We start from the raw sequence: 25969 nt of genomic DNA, 5'->3' as shown, positions 1-25969 counted from the left end.
AACAATACGAGACTGGCATATAAGGGAGAACAGATAGAGGTACTCAAGGTACCCTCCGCCACACACCGTCAGGTGGCTTGCCGAGTACGGATGTAGATGTCTGCTCATTTCCGTGAAGGTCGGGTAAGCTCAGAGGGCAACCCAAGCAGTGGAAGGCCATCAAACGCAGCAGACTGCACATCTCAGGTTATTGTTAATGACATTTTGAGAGGGGATCGACGAAAAACATGTGAGGAAGTTGCTTATGAGACGACAACCCCTGTCACTTTAGTTTATAGGATCATAACTGAATAGTTCAAGATCGGAAAAGTTGACAGATGGGTTCCGCATGATCTGAGCGAAGAGCAGAAAGGAAGTCGCAAAAGAATCGCAGAAGAATCGCTTCGGCGTTATCGAACAGAAGGAAAGCAATTTCGGAAAAGGATTGTTGCACTCGATGATACGAGGGTACGAGATTTTGAGCCAGAACTGAAGTCGCAGTCGTCACAATTGGGAAGTTCCGACTCTCGCTGCCAGAGAAAAATTCGCCGCCAACAATCAAAGTTGAAATTGATGATGATCATTGATGTATGACATGAATTGCGTCACAGCTACAAATAAAATGAACCAGAGGACGTCTGTAACAGGCATGTATTACAATCTGCTTCTGGAAATTGGTGTTATGCCCGAAAACACGTCAAAGGAGGCCTAATATACTTGCAGATTGTGTCTCATTTTGCACGATAATGCAAGACCGCATACTGTCCTATCAGTGAGAGAAACGTTCTACAAATATGGACGGGAAATACTTTCCCACTCATCATACTGTTCTGATAAGAGCCAACCAGACTTTGATTTGTTTCACAAATCGATGGAACAGCTCCGTGGAAACCATTTTGATACAACATATGAAGCTTCCAGTGAAGTGACCTGGGTAATCAGCCAGCTCTATCTAGAATACAGAAGTTGCCGTAACTTTGCTGTCATAAGCAATAATGGAGATTATATTGAAGGCCTGCAAAGGTATTTTGTGAATATTTTCTTCAGTTCTATCTTATAGTGTACACAACTTTTGAAATGACAGTTTATACTAACTTAACGGGTGATCAAAAAGTCAGTATAAATTTGAAAACTTAACAAACCACGGAATAATGTAGATAGAGAGGTAAAAATTGACACACATGAGTGTAATGACATGGGGTTTTATTAGAACCAAAATGCAGGATGACGCTCCACCCCATATTGCTAGACGCGTGAAAGATCTCTCGCGCGCGTCGTTTGGTGGTGATCGTGTGCTCAGCCGCCACTTTCGTCATGCTTAGCCTTCCAGGTCCCCAGACCTCAGCCCGTGCGATTATTGGCTTTGTGGTTGCCTGAAGTCGCAAGTGTATCGTGATCGACCGACATCTCTAGTTATGCTGAAAGACAACATCCGACGCCAATGCCTCACCATAACCCCGGACATGCTTTACAGTGCTGTTCACAACATTATTCCTCGACTACAGCTATTGTTGAGGAATAATGGCGGACATATTGAGCATTTCCTGTAAAGATCATCATCTTTGCTTTGTCTTACTTTGTTATGCTAATTATTGCTATACCGATCAGATGAAGCGCCATCTGTCGGACATTTTATGAACTTTTGTATTTTTTTGGTTCTAATAAAACCCCATGTCATTCCAGGCATGTGTGTCAATTTGTAGCTCTCTGTATACATTATTCCGTGAGTTATTCAGTTTTCAACTTTATACTGACTTTATGATCACCCAGTAGATCAATTAATCGATAAATTTATCTAATCAGTAACTGAAAATATTTCAAATCCAACGTAAAGTCCATTCTATGAAAGCTGATAAAGTTTCCGTCTGAGGGCGTTGATGCAGCGTATATGCAAAGTAGCGCCGCTCCGATGAGGGTATATAAGCACCGACCTGTAGGCAAGGGATGCCCTCACCCCCTGTTGTCTCCCTTCCTCTCCACACCCAACCAGTTGCCGCGCCTTTACCGTTGTGTCCCACCCTCTCTCCATCTCCACACCCTCCATCTCCTTTCCCACCACAACTTCCACCGTCTACCCCTCCCGGATGATGAGCGTCGCCCTGACATCTACCCTTCCTACCAACTCTAACCCCATCTTCCTGCCTCCTCCTGAGGGCTCCCTCTCCTCCCCCTCCCTCCTCCTGAGCGGCTTCCCCCTCCGTCTCTTGTGCCTCCTTCCAGTGTCTCTGCGCCCCCTCCTGCCCTTTCTTCCCTCTTCATCTCCCACCCCACATGTCTCCTGCCTCTTAGAGTACCCGTTGACGCCCCTACTCTCTTCATCCCGTCGTTTCCCCTGCTGCCCCTTGCTTTCCCCTCCTTTTCCATCCTGTCCAACCTTTCCCTCGACAGGTCCCACCTGGCAGTTTTATTTTTTGTCTTTTGTGCTTGAAGTGGGTTTTAACTGTGTTCTTCTGGAGTGATTTTAATACTGTTGCCGACTTTTAACCTGTGCATACCCATTGAGTGTGTTCTCTGTGTTTTAAGAATCGCAAACTGTGTTTTTTAACTTCCTGGTGACTGTCCTCCATGAAGGTCACCATGTCTGTCTATTTTTCCTCGATTTTCTCCCGTTATTCTGTTTTAAGTTCCCTTTTTTATCGCCTTATGTATGTAACATTTCATTCTTATTTTGTCATGTCACTCGGCTGAAGAGTGGCGGATTGTGCCACTGACATCCCTCCCCTGCCCATATGAGGCAGAGGAATGAAATCACAATAAAGAGGAAAAAAAGCAAGAGATTAGTGCGGCATTTGTGTCTTTCGGTAATGGCGATGTCATTCCACTTGTACCTCTGATGGGGGCGGACGGGCAGTGAGGGGGAGCAACAGATGATACGACAGTGTTGTGGAACCGGCCCTGGATATAAATGCAGGCACTCACCGTTGCCCTCGGCGGCCCTCTGCAGCAGCTCCTGCTGGCTGGTGAAGTCGGCGGCCTGGGAGGCGAACAGGCGGTGCCACTGCAGCCACGCGTGATGTGCCCGGTACGGGTCGTGGCTGCTCGCCAGCACCCGCCCCGACTCTGCAACACCACACACACATTACATCTACCGTCTGCCATCTGCAAAATCACTCAGCTGCGTTGGAGCGGGTAAGAAAGTGCACATAAGAGGTGTGTTAAAAATGGCATTGGTTTTTACGAAAGAATTATACGTGGTTTGTCCGGAAAATACGTATAAAAGTCGAATAATGTCTATGTGTTACAGGTTGCAGTCACCGCCAGGTGGGACTAGTGCAGTAATCAATCCCATCAGCGCTCAGCTCGAGTCAGAGCACTCTGCGTGAAGGTGGGAGTGTGCGGCAACTTGTTGACAGTTACCCTGTTTCATCTGCCGCCGGCACGGAGCTCTCTCTGATTGAGGAACACCGCGTCAACATCAACTTTCTTGCAAAGCTAGGCAAGAATGGCAGCGAGATTTTTGAGTGTTTGAAACATGTTTACCGAGACAATTCTCTGAAGGAACCGACCGTGAACAAGTGGTTAAAAACTTTCCGGGATGGCCGAGAAGAAGTGAACGGTGACCCTCGCCCAGGACGCCCGTCGACAGAGTTCCGATGCAAACGTTGAACGAATTCGGGCTCGTGTTCTTAAAGACCGTAGATTGACAGCCTGAATGATTGCTGACGAGCTGTCAACCCCCAAAACAATCGTTCACGAAATCCTGACACTAAAAACTTGAAATGAAGAAATTGTGTGCGGAAACCGTACCGAAGCTCTTGACGCCAGAACAGAAAGCAAAGAGCGCTGAGTGCTGTGAGGATTGGTTGGAAGCAGAGGGACGAGGGGACTTTCTCAACCGAGTCACCACTGGAGACGAGTCCTGGTTTTACGAATTCGATGTGGAGCTCAAATCTCAAAGCAAGGAATGGAAACTAGCAGGGGAACCGAGGACAAAAAAGTTGCGAAAATCAAGGTTCAACGGGAAGACAATGGTGATTGTTTTCTTTGATTCTAGGGGCATTGTTCACAAGGAATTTGTCCCTGCTGGTCAGAGAGAGAAAGGAAATTTTTACGTTGAAGTTCTGACACGTCTCAGAGCTCTTGTGACACGAGTTCGACCGGAGTTGGCAAAAGGGGGCAGGTGGATCCTTCATCACGACAATGCGCCCGCTCACACGTCGCTCGTTGTGCGCCAGTTTTTGGCCCGAAGCTCAGTCACCGTGACGGACTACCCGCCTTATTCACCCGATTAGCCCCATGTGACTTCTCCATGTTCCTGAAATGCAAAATGGTGCTTTGGGGGCGGCACTTGGGAGATGTGGAAGCCATCAAGGCGGAAACGACACGGCAACTGAACAACATCACAACTGAAGGCTTTCAGCAATGTTATCAATAGTGGAAATGGCGTTGGCAGAAGTGAATCGTCTCAGGGCGAGTACTTTTGAAGGAGACCATATTGCAATACCTGAATAATTGTAAAATAAAGTTATTATTCAGCTTTTATACGTATTTTGCGGACAAACCTCTTACACAAACTCCAAAGAAATTGGTATAGCATGCATATTCAGAGATATGTAAACAGGCAGAACACGGCACTGCGGTGGGCAACGCTTATACAGCACAACAAGTGTCTCGTGCAGTTGTTAGATTGGTTACTGCTGCTACAATGGCATCCAGATTTGAGTGACTTTGAACGTGGTGTTACAGTACTCCCCTGACATGAGCGATGGGACAAAGCATCTTCGAGGTAGCGATGATGTGGGGATTTTCCCGTACGACCGTTTAGCGACTATACCGTGAATATCAAGATTCTGGTAAAACAGCAAATCTCCGACATCGCTACGGCCGGAGAAAGATCCTGCGAGAATGGGACCAACAACGAGCGAAAAGAATGGTTCAACGAGGAAAAAAGTGCAATCCTTCTGCAAATTACTGCCTACTCGCATACCCTTGATCACTGAATGCACAAAGCTTTACGCCTCACGTCCGCCCATCAACACTGATGTTCGACTGTTGACGATTGGAAACATGTTGTCTGGTCGGACTAGTCTCATTTCAAATTATATCGAGCGGATGGACGTGTACGGGTGTGGAGACAACCTCATGAATGCATGCACCATGCATCTCAGCAGGAGACTTCAGACTGGTGGAGTCTACATCTACATCTACATCCGTACTCCGCAAGCCACCTGACGGTGTGTGGCGGAGGGTACCCTGAGTACCTCTATCGGTTCTCCCTTCTATTCCAGTCTCGTATTGTACGTGGAAAGAAGGATTGTCGGTATGCTTCTGTGTGGGCTCTAATCTCTCTGATTTTATCCTCATGGTCTCTTCGCGAGATATACGTAGGAGGGAGCAATATACTGCTTGACTCTTCGGTGAAGGTATGTTCTCGAAACTTTAACAAAAGCCCGTACCGAGCTACTGAGCGTCTCTCCTGCAGAGTCTTCCACTGGAGTTTATCTATCATCTCCGTAACGCTTTCGCAATTACTAAATGATCCTGTAACGAAGCGCGCTGCTCTCCGTTGGATCTTCTCTATCTCTTCTATCAACCCTACCTGGTGCGGATCCCACACTGCTGAGCAGTATTCAAGCATTGGGCGAACAAGCGTACTGTAACCTACTTCCTTTGTTGTCGGATTGCATTTCCTTAGGATTCTTCCAATGAATCTCAGTCTGGCATCTGCTTTACCGACGATCAACTTTATATGATCATTCCATTTTAAATCACTCCTAATGCGTACTCCCAGATAATTTATGGAATTAACTGCTTCCAGTTGCTGACCTGCTATATTGTAGCTAAATGACATGGGATCTTTCTTTCTATGTATTCGCAGCACATTGCACTTGTCTACATTGAGATTCAATTGCCATTCCCTGCACTATGCGTCAATTCGTTGCAGATCCTCCTGCATTTCAGTACAATTTTCCATTGTCACAACGTCTCGATATACTACAGATCATCCTCAAAAAGCCTCAGTGAACTTCCGATGTCATCCACAAAGTCACTTATGTATATTGTGAATAGCAACGGTCCTATGACACTCCCCTGCGGCACACCTGAAATCACTCTTACTTCGGAAGACTTCTCTCCATTGAGAATGACGTGCTGCGTTCTGTTATCTAGGAACTCCTCAATCCAATCACACAATTGATCTGATAGTCCGTATGCTCTTACTTTGTTCATTAAACGACTATGGGGAACTGTGTCAAACGCCTTGCGGAAGTCAAGAAACACGGCATCTACCTGTGAACCCGTGTCTAAGGCCCTCTGAGTCTCGTGGACGAATAGCGCGAGCTGGGTTTCACACGATCGTCTTTTTCGAAACCCATGCTGATTCCTACAGAGTAGATTTCTAGTCTCCAGAAAAGACATTATACTCGAACATAATACGTGTTCCAAAATTCTACAACTGATCGACGTTAGAGATATAGGTCTATAGTTCTGCACATCTGTTCGACGTCCCTTCTTGAGAACGGGGATGACCTGTGCCCTTTTCCAATCCTTTGGAACGCTTCGCTCTTCTAGAGACCTACGGTACACCGCTGCAAGAAGGGGGGCAAGTTCCTTCGCGTACTCTGTGTAAAATCGAACTGGTATCCCATCAGGACCAGCGGCCTTTCCTCTTTTGAGCGATTTTAATTGTTTCTCTATCCCTCTGTCGTCTACTTCGATATCTACCATTTTGTCAACTGTGCGACAATCTAGAGAAGGAAGCACAGTGCAGTCTTCCTCTGTGAAACAGCTTTGGAAGAAGACATTTAGTAATTCGGCCTTTAGTCTGTCATCCTCTGTTTCAGTACCATTTTGGTCACAGAGTGTCTGGACATTTTGTTTTGATCCACCTACCGCTTTGACATAGGACCAAAATTTCTTAGGATTTTCTGCCAAGTCAGTACATAGAACGTTACTTTCGAATTCATTGAAAGCCTCTCGCATAGCCCTCCTCACACTACATTTCGCTTCGCGTAATTTTTGTTTGTCTGCAAGGCTTTGGCTATGTTTATGTTTGCTGTGAAGTTCCCTTTGCTTCCGCAGCAGTTTTCTAACTCGGTTGTTGTACCACGGTGGCTCTTTTCCATCTCTTACGATCTTGCTTGGCACATACTCATCTAATCCCTGTAATGGTGTGGGGTGTGTGCAGTTGGACTGATAAGGGGCCCCTGATACTCCTAGATACGAGTATGACAGGTGACACTTACGTAAGCATCCTGTCTCGTCACCTGCATCCTTTGACATGCATTGTGCATTCCGACGGACTTGGGCAATTCCAGCACGACAATGCGACTCCCCACACATCCAGAATTGCTACAGATTGGCTCCAGGAACGCTCTTCTGAGTTGAAACACTTCTGCTGGCCAGCAAACTCCCCTGACATGAGCATTTTTGAGCATGCTAGAACAGTCGACGGGTGTACTGCCGGTCCATAGTGTCCAATGGGCACAATATTTCGGCGCCATCGTCAGGAGCGCTGACGAACTCTGCTTTCTGCTCTTTTTCGGCCAGTTGGGTATATTACATTTTTTGATTCTTTATTTAGTTTGCTTGCAATAGTGCTAAACAATATCATTTTGATAATACAAAAATTTATTACATTATTTTGATTTTAACATTTTACAGATTTTAGTAGTTAATAATAAGGAGAGGCATAAGATATAAGATAAGATATTATAGTATTTGGTTTTAACATTATATAGAAATTCTTAGTTGATTTTAACACTATATAGAATTTCGTGGTTAGCAGTGTTGGGAGGTGTAAGATTAGGAAGGGCATAGTGTTAAGAGAGGTTGGATTTAACCTAAGGGGCTTATTTCTAAGGGGGGTGGTACTATGCTAGTTATTATTACTACGTTATGTTTGCCAATTGCAATGGGTTAAACATTGTTTTTGTGGTGGCATTTATAGTCTCGTTTGAGTTACAAGTTTTGGCACATTTTGACCTTGGTATATTTTCGGCTTATTTTTGGTAGGGTATCGGGAGATTGGTAGGGACAGGCACATGGGAAAACATATATTGAAGTCTAAGGGAGTTTAAGTCTAGGAGTTCAATACTTAGTAGTTTAGTGTTATGTTGTTCAGTGTTATTGTGTTATTTTTGCTGTCTGGTTTGTCGTGTTTGGGGTGCAATTACCAGATGGCTCATCAAGGGTATAGTCTTTGGAGTAGATTTCGAGAGATTGCAATAGGTAGGTTCATGGGCTGTTGGGCCTTCGATTGTGGTGTGGTGTTGGCGGTATGTGTTACATGTGTGTGTGTCTGTGTTTTCTATGTTGTTTGTGTGTGTGTGTGTGTGTGTGTGTGTGTGTGTGTGTGTGTGTGTGTGTGTGTGTGCGCGCGCGCGCGCAGGGCATTTGCCTATTGCCTGGCATCGAGATGGGGGGGGGGGGGGGCATTGTTTATGAGTGGCAACACCAATTTCGCCTGTGGTCGCGAATTTCTATATGGAGTATTTCGAGGAGGACGCTTCGGAAATGGAAACCTACTTGTTTTCTACGTTATGTTGATGACACGTTCGTGATATGGCCCCATGGAAGGGACAAGCTCCTAGACTTCCTTACACACCTGAACTCCATACATCCGAACATCGAATTCACTATGTCGATCGAAGCAGAAGGAAGTTTACCATTTCTGGACGTCATGGTCAGAAGAGCGGATTGCACCCTGAGCCATGGGTATACAGGGAGAAACGCACACAGGCCTGTATTTGCATGCAAATAGCTGCCACCACCCTTCGCAGAGGAATGGGGTATTAAAAACACTGGTGCACTGGGGGCGCACCATCTCGGACGCAGAGAGCTGGATCACCTCAAAACTGTATTTCGGAAAAACGGGTACTCGGAATGGCAGATCAGACGCGCTCTCCGCACCACCCCTACAGTACAGTGGGGAGATGGACGAAGCCACGAAGAAAGAGAGAGCCACCGCCTATATACCGCACACTGGCGCACTATCGGGGATAACAGGACGAATATTGAGGAAACACCGAGTAGGAACTGTCTTTTCCCGCCCAATAAAACACGAGCATTATTGGGAAGTGTCAAAGACGATCTCGGTTTGCGGAAGGCCGGCATATACCAGATTCCGTGTCAGTGTGAGAAGACTTATATTGGACAGATAGTGGGCACCATCGAAGATCGTTGCCGAGGACATCAGAGGCACACTCGACTTAAGTACCCCAACAAGTCGGCAGTCGCAGAGCACTGTTTGTCCGAAAATAACTACAATCATACCAGGGTCCTGGCACAGACATCTAAATACTGCGACAGCGTTGTTAGAGAGGCTATCGAAGTTCGTACTAGGGACGGACTCATCAACCGAGATTGCGGCTACAACCTCAGCAGGGGAAGCGAACCAGCACTGAGTCTAATTAGAAAGACGCTCAGCAGAGGAAACGAACGAGCGACCAGGGCGTACGAGGCAGTTACACCACAGACGGCGACGCCAGCCTCTCAGCCACCGCTGATGCCGGCGCGGACCGCGGAGAGAAGGCGTCGCGGGGGGGGGGGGGGGGGGGGGGGGGGGGGGGGGGGGGGGGGGGGGGGGGGGGGGGGGGGTTAGGAGCTGAGTTCGTCGGCGCACCTCACAATGGCGCCGAAATATTGTGCCCGTTGGACACTATGGGCCGGCAGCACACCCGTGGACGGTTCGAGCGAGTAAAACCCCGAGAGAAGTTGAAGAATCGCATTTTTGAGTATATCTGGGATGCCTTGCAACGTGCTGTTCAGGAGAGGCCTCGCACTCTAACGAATTTATGGACAGCACTACTTAAGACATTAGTCGAGTCCATGCCAAGTAGCGCTGCTGCACTTCTGCGTTTGCTCGCAGGGGATCCACACGATATTAGGCAGGTGCGCCAGTTTCTTTGGCTCTTCAGTGTATTTATACACCCACATCATTGGTAGTCAGCCTGGTACTTACCGCCCACTACTGGGCGCTCCTGCTTTCGTGCTGGGCGGTGGGGACTGCAAAAACATTTCCATTGAATTTTCATAGCATTTGATATAGTATTTGTCAAATAGGTATTATTATATACTTTAACTTGCTGTAACTTCGCTTTTATACATTTTGTGAACGTAACGTTCCTTCCCTACTTTATGTATTACAATCAATGTGGAACCAGTGTGCACTTAGAAAGTTTTATTACTCACAGACGTATAAAAGTGAGTGGTAGATAAAGATTGACTACCGCTGGTCTATGTCGAGGTCCGGTGAGCCGGCCAGTCTGTGGATGGTTTTTAGGCGGTTTTCCATCTGCCTCGGCGATTGCTGCCGAATCAAGTTCTCCACATACGCGTACACCATCATTACTTTACCACGCAAACATAGGGGTTACACTCGTCTGGTGGAATACATTCCCTAGGGGGCGTGGATGGTCCATCGGGGGGCGGAACCGCACAATAATCCTAGGTTAGGTGGGGCGGCGGAAGGGTGAAGTGGACTGCGGTAGTCGTCGTGGGGTTGTGGACCACTTCGGCTGCGGCGGGGACGGAGCCTCTCCGTCGTTTCTAGGTCCCCGGTTAACATGCAACATACCCCTGTCGTGTTACCCGTTTCAAAAGTCTCCATGAGATTATATACCGGGTGGCTGTAATTAAACTTTACCTATTAAAAACGTAATAACACGGAAACTTCTTACCGTACGAGGACCAAACTTGGTAGCAATAATGTCAAGGACATGGGGAAGAGAAATAATGCAGAATCAATTCAACGGAAGCACTTCTAACGTGGTGCTTTGGTACATCATACCATTACATACCCGTACCATTGCTGCTACGAAAGGTGATCAACATGGCGCCCATCACTGTCCAGAAGAGTCTGAAAGCGCCGGATTGCATTCTGCACAGCAGAACGAAGCATGTCCATATGTATACTGGCTACCTCCCTTGATATACTGCGCTTCAGATCAGCACATGTGTGAAGGTTCCCCTGGTAAACGTTGTCCTTCAGGTAGCCCCAACACCAGCAATCACAGGCAGTGAGTTCAGGTGACCGTGCCGGCTAAGCATTTGGAAACGATCAGCCGATAATTCGATCGTTTCCAAATGTGTTTCGGAGAAGCAAGTGAGCTTAACGAGCGATGTGCGGTGGGGCCCCATCTTGCATGAAAACTGTTGAGTTCAATGCGTCTTTCTCGTGTAGGGCTGGTATGACATGCTGGTGAAGCACGCCGCAGTATCGTTGGCCAGTCGCACTGCACGTCTTTGGTCCTTGACCGCCAAGCCGTTCCAAAAATAATGGGCCAATGATGTACGTAGCCATGAAGCCACACCATACAGTAACACATGCACCGTACAGAGGAACTTTATGCACAGTGACTGGTGGTAAAGATCGCCACAGTCGGCAATTCTGTGTGTTCACCTCACTCGTCTGTGAGAAATGAGCTCCGCCTGTCCATAGGATGGTCCAGGACCAGCCCTCGTCAGCTTCAATCCTTGCGAGAAAGTGGAGAGCGAACTCAAGACCTAGTTGTGTGTCCTGTGGTGTAAGCTGCTGTACAACATGGATCTTGTACTGATACCACTGGAGAATGGTTCGAAGCATCTTCCGTACAGTGGACCACGGGATGTTCACTGTAGTGACACAGCACGCGTACTGCCTGACAATCAGGAACTGCGCGCAGCGTTGTCTGCCACAGCAACAGCGACTTCGTCAGCCACCTGTGGTGCAATCGGTGGGCGGCCTCTTGCCGGGCGACGCCCAGTTCTCCAGTCGATTCGAACTACTACATCGTGCTCCGCACAGCAGGTGAAGAAAGAGAACCCTTCCACAGTCATTTCAGCCGGCGACTTTGTCTAAGTGCAGCTGCACCATTACTATTGTTTTGATAATAGAGCTTTACCAGTAATGTCTTGCTCCTTTTGTCCAAGCTCGTGTTGACACGTCAATAAGTGCACCATGACTGATCACGGCACCTGGTGGCCATAGTTGGAACTCGACGTTGGCGCTATGAATGATGCATTGAAATCATGCATCCCATACTCTGCACATTAGGAATCATCTCCCCCCCCCATATCCGCATTTTTTAAATAATCGAATTCCTGCGTGTAAAATACTTCACATCTCTCATTACTTTGAAAATCAATTACAGTTTTAAATACAATGTGGTTATAACTAAACTTTCTCTGCTTGAGAGCCCTTTCAGCGCACAGTCTGAACATCATTCCTATAAAGTTGGGGACCCACACGGTAATAGTTTTTCATCTACACTTGCTCAAGTAGCGAAAGTTTAATTATAACCACCCCGTACACTGCATCTACAATCTGCATCACAGCTCAGGTGTATGGTTGAGGGTAACAAGCACACCCCCATAGAATCATGTTCAAAAAATGATGGCAAATCTACACTACTGGCCATTAAAATTGCTACACCAAGAAGAAATGCAGATGATAAATGGGTATTCATTGGACAAATATATTATACTAGAACTGACATGTGATTACATTTTCACGCAATTTGGGTGCATACATCCTGAGAAATCAGTATCCAGAACAACCCTCTCTGGCCGTAATAACGGCCTTGATACGGCCGGGCATTGAGTCAAACAGAGCTTGGATAGCGAGTACAGGTACAGCTGCCCGTGCAGCTTCAGCACGATACCACAGTTCATCAAGAGTAGTGACTGGCGTATTGTAACGAGCCAGTTGCTCGGCCACCATTGACCAGACGTTTTCAATTGGTGAGAGATCTGGACAATGTGCTGGCCAGGGCACACCGATTCCATATTCTCTAACAGTCATTGTATCTCGATTAACGTGATAGGCTACAATCCGACCTTTGTCAAAGTCGGAAACGTGATGGTACGCATTTCTCCTCCTTACACAAGGCATCACAACAACGTTTCACCAGGCAACGCCGGTCAACTGCTGTTTGTGTATGAGAAATCGGTCGGAAACTTTACTCATGTCAGCACGTTGTAGGTGTCGCCACCGGCGCCAACCTTGTGTGAATGTTCTGAAAAGCTAATCATTTGCGTATCACAGCATGTTCTTCCTGTCGGTAAAATTTCGCGTCTGTAGCAGGTCATCTTCGTGGTGTAAATTTTAATGGCCAGTAGTGTATTTATTCGTCTACTTCAATTTTACCCCCTTCAGTACAGCCGCACTGGATGTTGTGCTAGCAAACCTCACCATCACCACCCGAAAACCGAGTCCTTTAAAGAATACAACCCTCATGAATAAAATGCTTCAGAAGTCTGATTACTTCACAAACGAGTTAAAGCGTTAAATCTGTACGGTTGAAGACGTGAAACTATGCTGAGATTAGATCGGCACTGTTAGGCAGAACAACAAATGAGGGGGTACTGAAGCGAATTGGGGAAAAAATAAATTTATATCAGAGACTGACAAAAAGAAGGGATCGTTTGATAGAACAGAACACATTCTGAAGCTTCAAAAAATCATCAGTTTGGTAATTGGGGGAAGTGTGGAAAGATAAAATCGTGGAGGGAGACCGAGAGATGAACACAGTAATCAGATTCAGAAGGATGTAGATTGCAGCAGTTATTCGGATATGATGAGGCTGGCAAAGGACACACCAGTGTGGAGAGTGCATCGAAACAGTCTTCGGACTGAGGACCACAACAGCATAATATGTTGAAAAGAGTATAAGAAGAATATCAATAAAAGCAGAACAAACGTAATGAAATGCTGCCATGTTAAACCAGGCGATGCTGTGTCAGTAAGGACCCCCAAATCTTATATCATTCCGAGAAATTACTTTGATGTGCTGACTTTGCCCCCATGAAGGGCATGCTGCAACAGAAGCGGTGCGTATGTGTAAAATGTGGGCAGGAGAGTAACACACGCACGCACAAACAAACAGGTACTGATTCCCGCCCACAGATGGCCACCAGACATGCGGAGGCGGTTTACCCATGTGGCACATGAAGCACACTGTCATCCCGTTTACATGGGGTTCCCAAAGCCGGATTACGTAAACCCATTTCCTAATACCGCTTCTGGATGGTCATGTAAATCGATTCTGGAAATTCGCTTCTAGTTGCGTTTTCCAATTACGCAATCGATTTGCTCTCCCATGTAAACGCAATCGGTTTTGAAACATGCTTGGATTGTTTATTTACATCTTGTTTTCGGAATATTCGGTTAATATGGACTTGTCGAGCAGTGAAGGACAGGCACAAATATTAAACTGAGCATGAAGCTGTCTATCTGTAATATGTAAAGAAAGTGAAATAACGAGTGTGTTGACAATGAGAAATCGGAACAGCTGTTTTCCGGACCCCCTATTTAAATGGGCTAGCAAATCTGCTTCAGACCCTAGAATGTAAACACGACAGCGAAAAACGGTTTCCGAAGTTCGGTTTTCGTCTTTCGGAAGATGTGTCGCATGTAAACGTAGTGTTGGCTGGTCGGTTGGCTAGTTTATTTAGGGGAGGAGACAGAACAGCGAGGTCATCGGTCCCATCAGATTCGGGAAGGCTGGGGAAGGAAGTCGGCCATGCCCTTTGAAAGGAACCGTCCCGTCATTTAGGGAAATCACGGGAAACCTGAATCAGGACAGCCGGATGCGGGTTTGAACCATCGCCCTTCCGAATGCGAGTCCAGTGTGCCACCTCGCTCGGTAAACGTAGTATGTCACGCTCCTTGTACGGCAGAAGTTTGTCGGCGGGAAATTAAGCGTTCCGGAAGCTAGAATGGCATTTTCACTCTGCAGCGGAGTGTGCGCTGATATGAAATTTCCTGGCAGATTAAAACTGTGTGCCGGACCGAGACTCGAACTCGGGATCTTTGCCTTTCGCGGGCAAATGCTCTACCATCTGAGCTATCCAAGCACGACTCACGCCCCGTCCTCACAGCTTTACTTCTGCCAGAGTCTCGTCTCCTACCTTCCAAACCTCACAGAAGTTCTCCTGCGAACCTTGCAGAATTAGCACTCCTGGAAGAAAGGATATTGCGGAGACATGGCTTAGCCACAGCCTGGGGGATGTTTCTAGAATGAGCAGGAGAGCTTCTGTGAAGTTTGGAAAGTAGGAGATGAGGAGATGAGGTACTGGCGGAAGTAAAGCTGTGAGGATGGGGCGTGAGTCGTGCTTGGGAAGCTCAGATGGTAGAGCACTTGCCCGCGATAGGCAAAGGTCCTGAGTTCGAGTCTCGGTCCGGCACGCAGTTTTAATCTGCCAGGAAGCTTCGTTCCGGTAGCTGTTTTTAACTAAAGGTAAGAACACTATTTAGAATTACATGAGAATGATTCTCCCGTAAGTTTACAGTAGTGGAAATAGTAACTTACAAACATAAAACTGCGTGTATTTTCGATATGTGAAGTATACAATCGAACTAATTCTGTGTCATTAAACCACATTTTACCAGTTACAAAGATGGGTGGGATTGTTTGGGGGAGGAGACCAGACAGCTAGGTCATCGGTCTCATCGGATTAGGGAAGGGCGGGGAAAGAAGTCGGCCGCGCCCTTTCAAAGGAACCATCCAGGCATTCTCCTGGAGCGATTTAGGGAAATCACGGAAAACCTACATCAGGATGGCCAGACGCAGGATTGAAACGTCGTCCTCCCGAATGAGAGTCCAGTGTGCTAGCCACTGCGCCACCTCGCTCGGTGATTTTCAAATTGGCACATCAGTTTCAGTTATGTGCTCCGGTCCACTATGGTCTGTTGTGCAGTATTAAGAACTCACGCCACAACCTTTCTGAAGGACATTGCCCTTCGGCAAATTCTTATGAAATAGCGGGAGCGAGACAGGGAAGTCCAGAAAGTGTTCGTAGATTTTCAAAGAGCTTACGACAGCGTCACCCACGTAGCGTCCATAAAGGGACCCTCACACGTTCAATGATATTGTCAAACCGTCACTTTTGTCCGAGGGCGCGTGTTGACGTCTTGTCAATACTAGAAATATTGACATCAGTATTCATGGCCCTCAAAATATTGTCGGTATTGTCAATACATACTGATCGTGAGAGATCAAGTATTGACGGTTTGACAATATTCTCCATTCAGATGTTGACAGCTTCATGAACCAGCCACACGGCGTTAGTGTTCACTGCTTACATTTTCAATTCGCCTTGTGTATATCATATCTCAGATTCAATTTCTTCAAGTAGTCTTAACACAAAACAATTTTAATAGGCCTGTTGTTGTTGCTGTTGTCTTCAGTTCTGAGACTGGTTTGATGCAGCTCTCCATGCTACTCTATCCTGTGCAAGCTGCTTCATCTCCCAGTACCTACTGCAACCTACATCCTTCTGAATCTGCTTAGTGCATTCATCTCTTGGTCTCCCTTTACGATTTTTACCCTCCTCACTGCCCTCCAATGCTAAATTTGTGATCCCTCGATGCCTCAAAACATGTCCTACCAACCGATCACTTCTTCTAGTCAAGTTGTGCCACAAACTTCTCTTCTCCCCAATCCTATTCAATACCTCCTCATTAGTTACGTGATCTACCCATCTAATCTTCAGCATTCTTCTGTAGCACCACATTTCGAAAGCTTCTATTCTCTTCTTGTCCAAACTAGTTATCGTCCATGTTTCACTTCCATACATGGCTACACTCCATACAAATACTTTCAGAAACGACTTCCTGATACATAAATCCATATTCGGTGTTAACAAATTTCTCTTCTTCAGAAACGCTTTCCTTGCCATTGCCAGTCTACATTTTATACCCTCTCTACTTCGACCATCATCAGTTATTTTGCTCCCCAAACAGCAAAACTCCTTTACTGCTTTAAGTGTCTCATTTCCTAGTCTAATTCCCTCAGCATCACCCGACTTAATTCTTCTACATTCCATTATCCTCGTTTTGCTTTTGTTGATGTTCATCTTATATCCTCCTTTCAAGACACTGTCCATTCCGTTCAACTGCTCTTCCAAGTCCTTTGCTGTCTCTGACAGAATTACAATGTCATCGGCGAACCTCAAAGTTTTTACTACTTCTCCATGAATTTTAATACCTACTCCGAATTTTTCTTTTGTTTCCTTTACTGCTTGCTCAATATATAGATTGAATAACATCGGGGAGAAGCTACAACCCTGTCTTACTCCCTTCCCAACCACTGCTTCCCTTTCATGTCCCTCGACTCATAACTGCCATCTGGTTTCTGTACAAATTGTAAATAGACTTTCGCTCCCTGTGTTTTACCCCTGCCACCTTCAGAATTTGAAAGAGTATTCCAGTAACATTGTCAAAAGCTTTCTCTAAGTCTACAAATGCTAGAAACGTAGGTTTGCCTTTTATTAATCTTTTTTTCTAATATAAGTCGTAAGGTCAGTATTGCCTCACGTGTTAATAGGCCTATGCAAGGATAAACACTGCTTATACCACTTAAGGTTGGTCACGGACGATTCCCTATGACACTGCTTACTATATTAATTCGAGCATGTACTATAGGTTGGTGAATTACATAGCAATTTGGGAAAATGCATCAACTAAAAATGTGTCATACATCTGCTATCACTAGTACTAGGTCTCCGAAATGCGATTGCCTCTCTAAATAAGGTATTTTTCTTTTTTTTTTAAATTTCGTCTCGTGTCAGCATCAGTAATTTCTTGTACGATGTAGGTCTCATCGGCAAATAATCTATGAAATCATTCGGATCTGTAGCTCTGATTTTGGTCAGTAAATTACCATGTAACCAGTCGCTTCTTGTCTTCAACCACTCTCTGACCCATTTCATCTTCTTGGTTGTTTTCTGCTGCGTACAAGTAATATCTAACACAATTCCAGCCACGCGTACTTTCGGGTGTTCGGCGTCTTAACTTTGTGGAACCGTGTTGTCACCAGACAATTTTGTCAATATTATTGATATTGTGAGCTCACTTCAATGTATTGAAGGTTTGACAAACCAGTATAGTCAATAAATATTGTACGTGTGCAGGCCCCTTTTAATCTTGGAAGAGTTCCGAATCCTTAAACTCATTGGAACGATTTGAGTAGGTACGAGTGAACCATGAGCGATATTACGAACTGGAGGAACATATTCAACCTTTTCTATAAAAACTAGATTAGTATATGGAGATTCACTGCCATGTGTACTGCTTAAGGTCACCCTGGAGGAAGCAGTAAGAGGCAGTCGTTGAAGAGAGTAATGAATGGGCTACGAAGGGGGGGCTGGGATATGTACCACCTCAGTTTTATTTTGCACCTCCAACGCAGCGAGATTCATATCCGTAAGTAATTTTATATGTAAGAGGCAGAGGAACATGTCTCCAAGTACGCGATTTTCGGCTTTTTTAACATATTTTTCACTGTAGTCAACCGTTTGTTCTGTCAAAACGACGTATCTCTCTCTTCTCCTGGCGAGAATACGGTGCTGCCTATCACCAAGTTCCGAATTCATTTTATAGACACACAGACGTACTGGCGATTACGTTCTTCTGTCTCAAAGAACAGCATAGCGATTTTGGGGTTTTGAACTAGATGCTGTAAGGTACTGTCCAAACACTCCAGCTAAGACCAGCTTCTACAAATACGACTAACTGTGTATCATCTCATAGGATGCAATATTGATACCAGGAAAGCTAGAAATAGCATATGGAATAAAGGTGTGGCTAAACGTGGATCGATTAAAGTAGCATCATGCGTATTTCAAAAATTCCAGCAGATTGCAGATGGTCATGCTGTTTTTTGTTCTCAGACACCTGCAACGTTTCTATGCAGAAAGAACAGTTGGAACATATGAAAATTGGCAGTGAAGGAAATAAAGTACGATGGCTTTAAGATGACAGCTTCAGTATCGCAAAAGTGATTTTCTTCCCATCTTTTCCAAATATTTCCATGATCGACAATTCAAAAGACGATTGTGATTCAACCTTCCTAATGGAACAATTACCATGGAGCACTTCAGGAAGGGAAAATAAAAGGCCTCAATGATTTTTACCGCTCCTGCATTGTCATGGATCAGATCACGCATTTTACAAAAGCGTTCAAGATTCAGTCCGTGGTGGCGTTGACTGTGATTTAAGTGAGAAACTGAATATTCGGCGGTGAAATTGGTACAGAAATTCACTGGTCTTTTATTTTCATAGGAATGTATCTGCTTTTAATGTCGAAATTATTTTATCTATTACATTTTGTTAACGAAGTGGGTATCTTCGAAGTGCAAAACCACTATTTAGATTAATTCGCTTAAAATCGTAATGACATATCTCCTCAGCACTGTGTCAAACAATAAAGATGAACCAGTAAGGACTATTTATGAAGATGTATTATCTCGTAGAGATTTTTCCATCACAATTTGCATTACGTCACTGAAACACGAATTTTACATGTTAAAAACATATCATTTCATATCTCATGTAAAATCGCTGAAACGGAATTACACTCCTCTGATTCTCACATAGCTATGTGGAACAATTAGCATCAAATAACGTGGCGTGATTACATGGCACAATTACATACAGAAGTGTACGAATAGTGCATACTTTACACATATATGTTCGAACGTAAACAAATACGTGAAAGGTAAAAGCAATCCTACAATATCTTCAGTTTTCGTCGTTAATGAAAAGAAGTGGCGCGGTCAGTTCTTAAAATATTCAACATGGGACTCTAGGCTACGATGTAATTAATCCAGTCAGGTATCTAATATGAAGTATGCTGGAAGACGAGGGATGTTATACGGGTTTCAGATATTTGCTTACGCAGAAGACATAGCGAGAGCTAGAAATAATTTTTGGAGGAGTACAAAACAGTCGCCATACCAGCAAGTAAAGCAGGAGTACTCATTCATCAATAAACAAACAGAAGATATGCTCGTAGACAGAAGTAAATATGCGCAAGAAAACTTCACAGTTGGCGTAGAGATGTTCAAGTCTCTTGATCAAGTATGTGGGAAGTTGGCACCACTGTTATTATATAAAAAAAAAAAATTCTACATCTACACTCTGCAAACAACAGTGACGTCCCACTACACCAGTCATTAGGGTTCCTTCCCGTTCCATTCACGTGTGGAAGAGAATGATTGAATGCTCTGTGGGTGCTGTAATTAATCTAACCCTCACGATCACTATTTGAGACACACATAGGGGGTTGTAGTATATTCCTAGAGCCATCATTTAAAGCTGGTTCTTGAAACTTTGTTAATAGACTCTCTCAGCCTAGTTTAAATCTATCTTCAAGAGTCTTCGAGTTGAGTTTCTTCAGTATCTCTGTGACACATTCCCACGGAGCAAACAAACCTGTGACAATTCGTGCTGCCCTTCTCTGTATACGTTCCACGTCTCCTGTTAGTCCTACCAGTTACGGGTACCACACACTTGAGCAATATTTTAGAACCGGTCGCAGAGCGATTTGTACGCAATCTCCTTTGTAGACAAACTGCATTTCCCCAGTATTTTATCAGTAAACCGAAGTCTACCACCTGATTTATCTATGACTTAACCCATGTGATCATTCCATTTCATATCCCTACAAAGAGTTCCACCTAAGTATTTGTATGAATTGGACGATTCCAACAGTGAAGTGCAAAATTTTACATTTCGAACATTTAAACCAAGTTGCCAATCTTTGCACCAATCTGAAATCTTATCAAGATCTGACTGAACGTTTATGCAGCTTCTTTCAGACAATACTTCATTACAGGTAACTACGCCATCTTTAAAAAAGACTAATTTTACTATTAATATTGCCTGCAAGGTCATTGATAAACAACGTGAACAGCAAGCGTCCCAGCACACTTCTCTGGGGGACACCCGACGTTACATCTACATCTGGCGATGGCTCTCCATCCAAGATAATACGCTGTGTCGTGCCTACCGGAAAGTCCTCAATCCAGTCACAAATTCGATATCCCATACGCTCGCACTTTCGACACTGACGCAAATGAAAGAATTTCTGCTGGCTTCACAAGTCTATATGCCCTCAGAACTGCGAAAATTTTCTGCTATGCCATTATACACCCCATTGTCCTATATTGTTCACAAAGGCTGGAAAAACATCTGAAAGAAAAGCGAAGAGAAAAATCTGGGACCCGGTTAGCGATAGAGGTACTCTGAGAACAAGAAACAAGAACGAAATTTGCAAGATCATGAACCAGTCCAACATATTAAGTACCAAAGAGCAGACAACTCCCATGGACAAGTCACATAATCCGTAAGCCAGAGAATCGAGTTCCTAAGCAAGCTTTCACTGCCCTTATTTAAAAAAGGTACGTAGGCCAAGAGACAGATGGGAAGACGAGATTAAGAAGGCTGACGAAACACAATGTTGTCAACTGGGAGGAAACAGCAATGGAGAGAATAGAGTGCAGACTGATTTCTGACGCAACACATGATAACAGGGTCGTTGATCACTGTGTGACAGACTGTTTCCATTGCTTTGGTAACAGCGGTCGCCGAAAAATCGTTTCTTCATACACCGTCGCACAAAGCGGTGTGTTGTGACGTTTTACTGAATGGCACAGAGCTATGTAGTGCGTGAAATTGTCGTATCCTGCGTTCAGCGCAAGAGGGAGGAAATTATGCTTGAGAATGGAAAACCGTTTCACAAGGTGTTCCCCGGGCTTCAGTTATAGGTGCCACTTAGTTTTTGTTGTACATAATTAAGCTATCGTTCACTACTGTCACTCACTTTCATTTGCAGGTAACATCTGTAATGATTGAATGTAACAGAGCTAACTAAATTTCTGAAACTGTCATAAAAATTGTGAAAAATTAAAGTGTTTAATGTCGACTATTTAAAATGAAACATTATATTCTCTCAATGCAGTCTATACTAAAACAAGCATACTTATTTGTTCAAAGCCGTCACAAAAACACGGATTTGCAGGAAGTAAACATTGGGAAATTCGTGGAATGGAACTGGATAAAAACTTATGGACTTGGCATACACAATACTTCTCCAAATTAATTAAATAGCCTGGTATATACCACGATGAGACAGAATACATACAGCCCAAACAGCAGGAAACTAATATGTTACAGCTACTTCGAATCTGTAATAAGCTACAGAATTATAGTTTGGGGTAACTCAAACAATATTCTTAAGTACTAACACCCTACGTTTATGAAGGATGATGTGCTAACTCGAGCAGGAGACAACTCATACTTAAGGTATAGATGGTAATTTTTTAAAATTATACGTTTTATATCAATTATGTAGCCAGTCTTCTGTTACTGATACTGTAATACAAACTATAGACCAGGTTTAGTATTTAGATTAGTCTCCAGTACATCAAGTCAATGATTCTCAGCTAAAACAGGTAGCTTTTTATTTTTTAAATTAAGTTACAAAAAAGTGAATTTCGAGACGGACTCCACAAATCAACGATTGCAATTGCAGGAAAATGTCTGTTGTGCTTGTTGATAATTCGAGCGATGGAGAAAAGTCTTTAACAGTCATTACCCGACTCTTACCACTTAGCGAACAGAAAGAGTAAGATCTTGGCCAATTCCTTTGTATACATGATTTATCCCCAGGTACCTCTGCAGTTTCAGAAGACGACCGCGCAAAATACAAAGAAACACGTCACACAGAGAGTCTTTCCAGCTTTTGAACTCCCTTAAGAGATGTTAAATATGGGCGCAGTTTGTGACGCGACAAATGTGAAGACGTGTACGCGCGCACCGACGGCAACCGGCTTTGCAAATTTGTTCAGTGGGTTGCCTACAACACTATGCGACTACAGGGAGCGGTTGGTTCGTCTACATCAGGACTGACCGTGGAGTGCGAAATCGCTCGTGAACTAGATGTGCGGACAGAGGTCTGCCTGTCTCTACTTTGCTCACAACGAACCTCTTGAGTGTGAGGTCGCGAAAGGTCAATGTCGTTTACGGCATTCGACGCCCCACATATTTTCTACCACGGAGCCACAATACTGGCTGCTAAAGACAACAGGGGGAGAGGCTGGAGGTGTCCAATGGTGAGGACAGCATGGCGCTATGTAACGTAGTTGAACTGCTTAGTCGACCAATAACTCCCAACAGTGTTACAGTGCTAGCACATTGATACAAAGCAGAGGAATGGCAATGATAAAGCAGATATTGCATTATATCAACAACAACAGATGTCGAATTTGACTTTTCATCAGAAAGGAACAAAGAATTTCGCAGAGTGAGAAACAAGTGGCAGATGAAATATACACACAAAAAAAAGTTCTGAATCGCCTCAGTTTCGAGAGTTTCGTAATCTGTACAGAAAATTGGAATAGAGATGAACATAAACATCATTTCCACCCTTTTTATTGTTCATGAAAACCACACATTGCATGTTGTACCACCATACAGTGAGACCTTCAGAGGTGGTCGTTCAGACTGCTGTACGCACCGGTACCTCTAATACCCAGTAGCACGTCGTCTTGCATTGATGCATGCCTGTATTCGTCGTGGCATACTATCCACAAGTTCATCAAGGCACTGTTGGTCCAGATTGTTCCACTCGTCAACAGCGATTCGGCGTAGATCCATCGGAGTGGTTGGTGGGTCACGTCGTCGACAAACAGCCCTTTTCAATCTATCCCAGGCATGTTCGATAGGGTTCATGACTAGAGAACATGCTAGCCACTCTAGTCGAGCGATGTCGTTATCCTTGAAGGAAGTCATTCACAAGATGTGCACGACGGGAGCTCGAACTGTCGTCTATGAAGAAGAATGCCTCACCAATATGCTGCCGATATGGTTGCACTATCGGTCGGAGGATGGCATTCACGTACGGCACCTTCTGCACGTCGGCCGCACGTAATGCCACCCCAAAACAGCAGGGAACCATCACCTTACTGCACTCGCTGGACAATCTGTGTAAGGCGTTCAGCCTGACCGGGTTGCCTCCAAACACGTCTCCGATACTTGTCCGGTTGAAGGCACACGCGACACTCATCGGTGAAGAGAACGTGATGCCAGTCCTGAGCCGTCCATTCGGCACTTTGTTGGGTCCATCTGTACCGCGCTGCACGGTGTCGTGGTTGCAAAGATTGACTTCGCCATGGACGTCGGGAGTGAAGTTGCGCATCTTGCAGCCTATTGCGCACAGTGAGTCGTAAGACGACGGCCTGTGGCTGCACGAAAAGCATTATTCAACATGGAGGCATTGCTGTCAAGGTTCATCCGAGCCATAATCCGTAGGTAGCGCCTTGGGCGGGCTGAGCGAGGCATGTCATCGACATGTCTCTCTGTATCTCCTCCATGTCCGAACAACATCGCTTTGGTTCACTCCGAGACGCCTGGACACTTCACTTGTTGAGAGCCCTTCCTGGCTCAAAGCAACAATGCGGACGCATTGAACCGCGGTATTGACCGTCTAGACACGGTTGAACTACAGACAACACGAGCCGTGTAGCTCCTTCCTGGTGGAATGACTGGAACTGATCAGCTGTCCGACCCCCTACGTCTATTAGGCGCTGCCCATGCATGGTTGTTTACATCTTTGGGCGGGTTTAGTGACATCTCTTACCAGTCAAAGGGCCTATGTCCGTAATGCAATATTCACAGTCAACGTCTATCTTCGGGAGTTCTGGGAACCGGGGTGATGCAGAGCTTTTTTTGATGTGTGTATTAGTGTTTCTGCGAGATGAGTCAGTGGAATGTGTGGTGTCGTTCGAACAATGTACATGAGGAGCAAAATGACGACGATACGTGCTTAACTAGCGAAAGCAGTACTGAAACAGGTGTGGAGCCATGTAATTCATCTTCCTTGTCGGACAGGGAGCCACAAATACCGCCTATAGTGAAATATAGTAAAGGACAATCATTGTCGGCGGAGCAGATACTAAACATAATTACGTACAAGAAAGATCATCCGTAGCATAATATATATTAAAAAATATATATAAACCTATGTCGATATTGGTCTGCAGCAATACGACCGTGTAGTGCGTAAGGAAAACTGCCAATATTCAGGGGAGGACAAGGTACAATTGTTAATGAACTGGTGTTTGCGCGTAGAAAGAATGCTCGATACAATTTTCAGGATGTACATAAGTGATATGTTGTGCACATCACACTGTGCGACATAAATTACAATGATTTCAAGGCAAGCGGTGGATGGTTGCTTAGCTTCAAACAGTGCTACAGCACTGGAAGACGTAAGCTAACGAAATTTTTAAAAACGCGTTTACTTGACAATAGATAGAAAACTGCAGCATCGGCCCGAAAATTTGTAGATGAGATAAGCAAACTTATCCCATCGTCCAGTAAGGAATTTGTTTTCAACTCCGAACAATCGAGATTTGAAGATGAAATGCATACGAAGCGACGCTTGAAAATTACAAGTACCAAGAGAGTTTTATCGAAATCAACTAGCATTAGTGCCTTAAGGCGTTCGTATATAGTTATGCCGACTGTTAATCTTGATGGTAAATTGTCTGGAAAGCTTCCAGAACGAGATTTTCACTCTGCAGCGGAGTGTGCGCTGATAAGAAACTTCTTGTCAGATTAAAACTGTTTGCCAGACCGAGACACGAACTCGGGACCTTTGCCTGTCGCGGGCAAGTGCTCTACCAACCGAGCTACCCAAGCACGACTCACACCCCGCCATCACAGCTTTACTTCTGCCAGTATCTCGTCTCCTACCTTCCAAACTTCACAGAAGCTCTCCTGCGAATCTTGCAGAACTAGCACTCCTGAAAGAAAGGATATTGCAGAAACCTGGCTTAGCCACAGCCTGGGGGAGTCTCAGTCCGGCACACAGTTTTGATCTGCCAACAAGTTTCATATCAGCGCATTCTCTGCTGCAGAGTGAAAATCTCATTCTGGAAACATTCCCCAGGCTCTGACTAAGCCATGTCTTCAGGAGTGCTAGTTCTGCAAGGTTCGCAGGAGAGCTTCTATGAAGTTTGGAAGGTAGAAGACGAGGTATAGGAAGAAATGAAGCTGAGAGAACGGGGCGTGAGTCGTGCTTGGGTATTTCAGACGGTACAACACTTGCCTGCGAAAGGCAAAGGTCCCGAGTTCGAGTTTCGGTCCGGCACACTGTTTTAATCTGCCATGAAGATTCATGTCGGGAAAGTTATTGTGCTGCGAGAAGTTGGAGATACTCGGCCCCCAATTATTCTTTCTCGTGAGAATGATCTTGCAAGGGCAGAAGGCAATATTTACGTCATA

General features: G+C 45.0%; 1 protein-coding gene across 1 annotated transcript in view; it reads right to left on the bottom strand.

Annotated features, from left to right (window-relative positions):
• The window catches only part of LOC126293261 (angiotensin-converting enzyme-related protein-like), a 123568-nt gene that overhangs the window by 70763 nt on the left and 26836 nt on the right, over positions 1-25969 (bottom strand). Inside the window, exon 3 of the mRNA XM_049986377.1 lies at positions 2899-3039. Coding sequence (XP_049842334.1) covers positions 2899-3039 — 141 coding nt within the window. The remainder of the gene's footprint in view (positions 1-2898; positions 3040-25969) is intronic.

Source organism: Schistocerca gregaria, chromosome 10 (assembly GCF_023897955.1).
Source record: "Schistocerca gregaria isolate iqSchGreg1 chromosome 10, iqSchGreg1.2, whole genome shotgun sequence".
NCBI lineage: Eukaryota > Metazoa > Arthropoda > Insecta > Orthoptera > Acrididae > Schistocerca > Schistocerca gregaria.
Note: the sequence above shows the minus strand (reverse complement) of the source record. Positions and strands in the feature narration are given on the sequence as shown.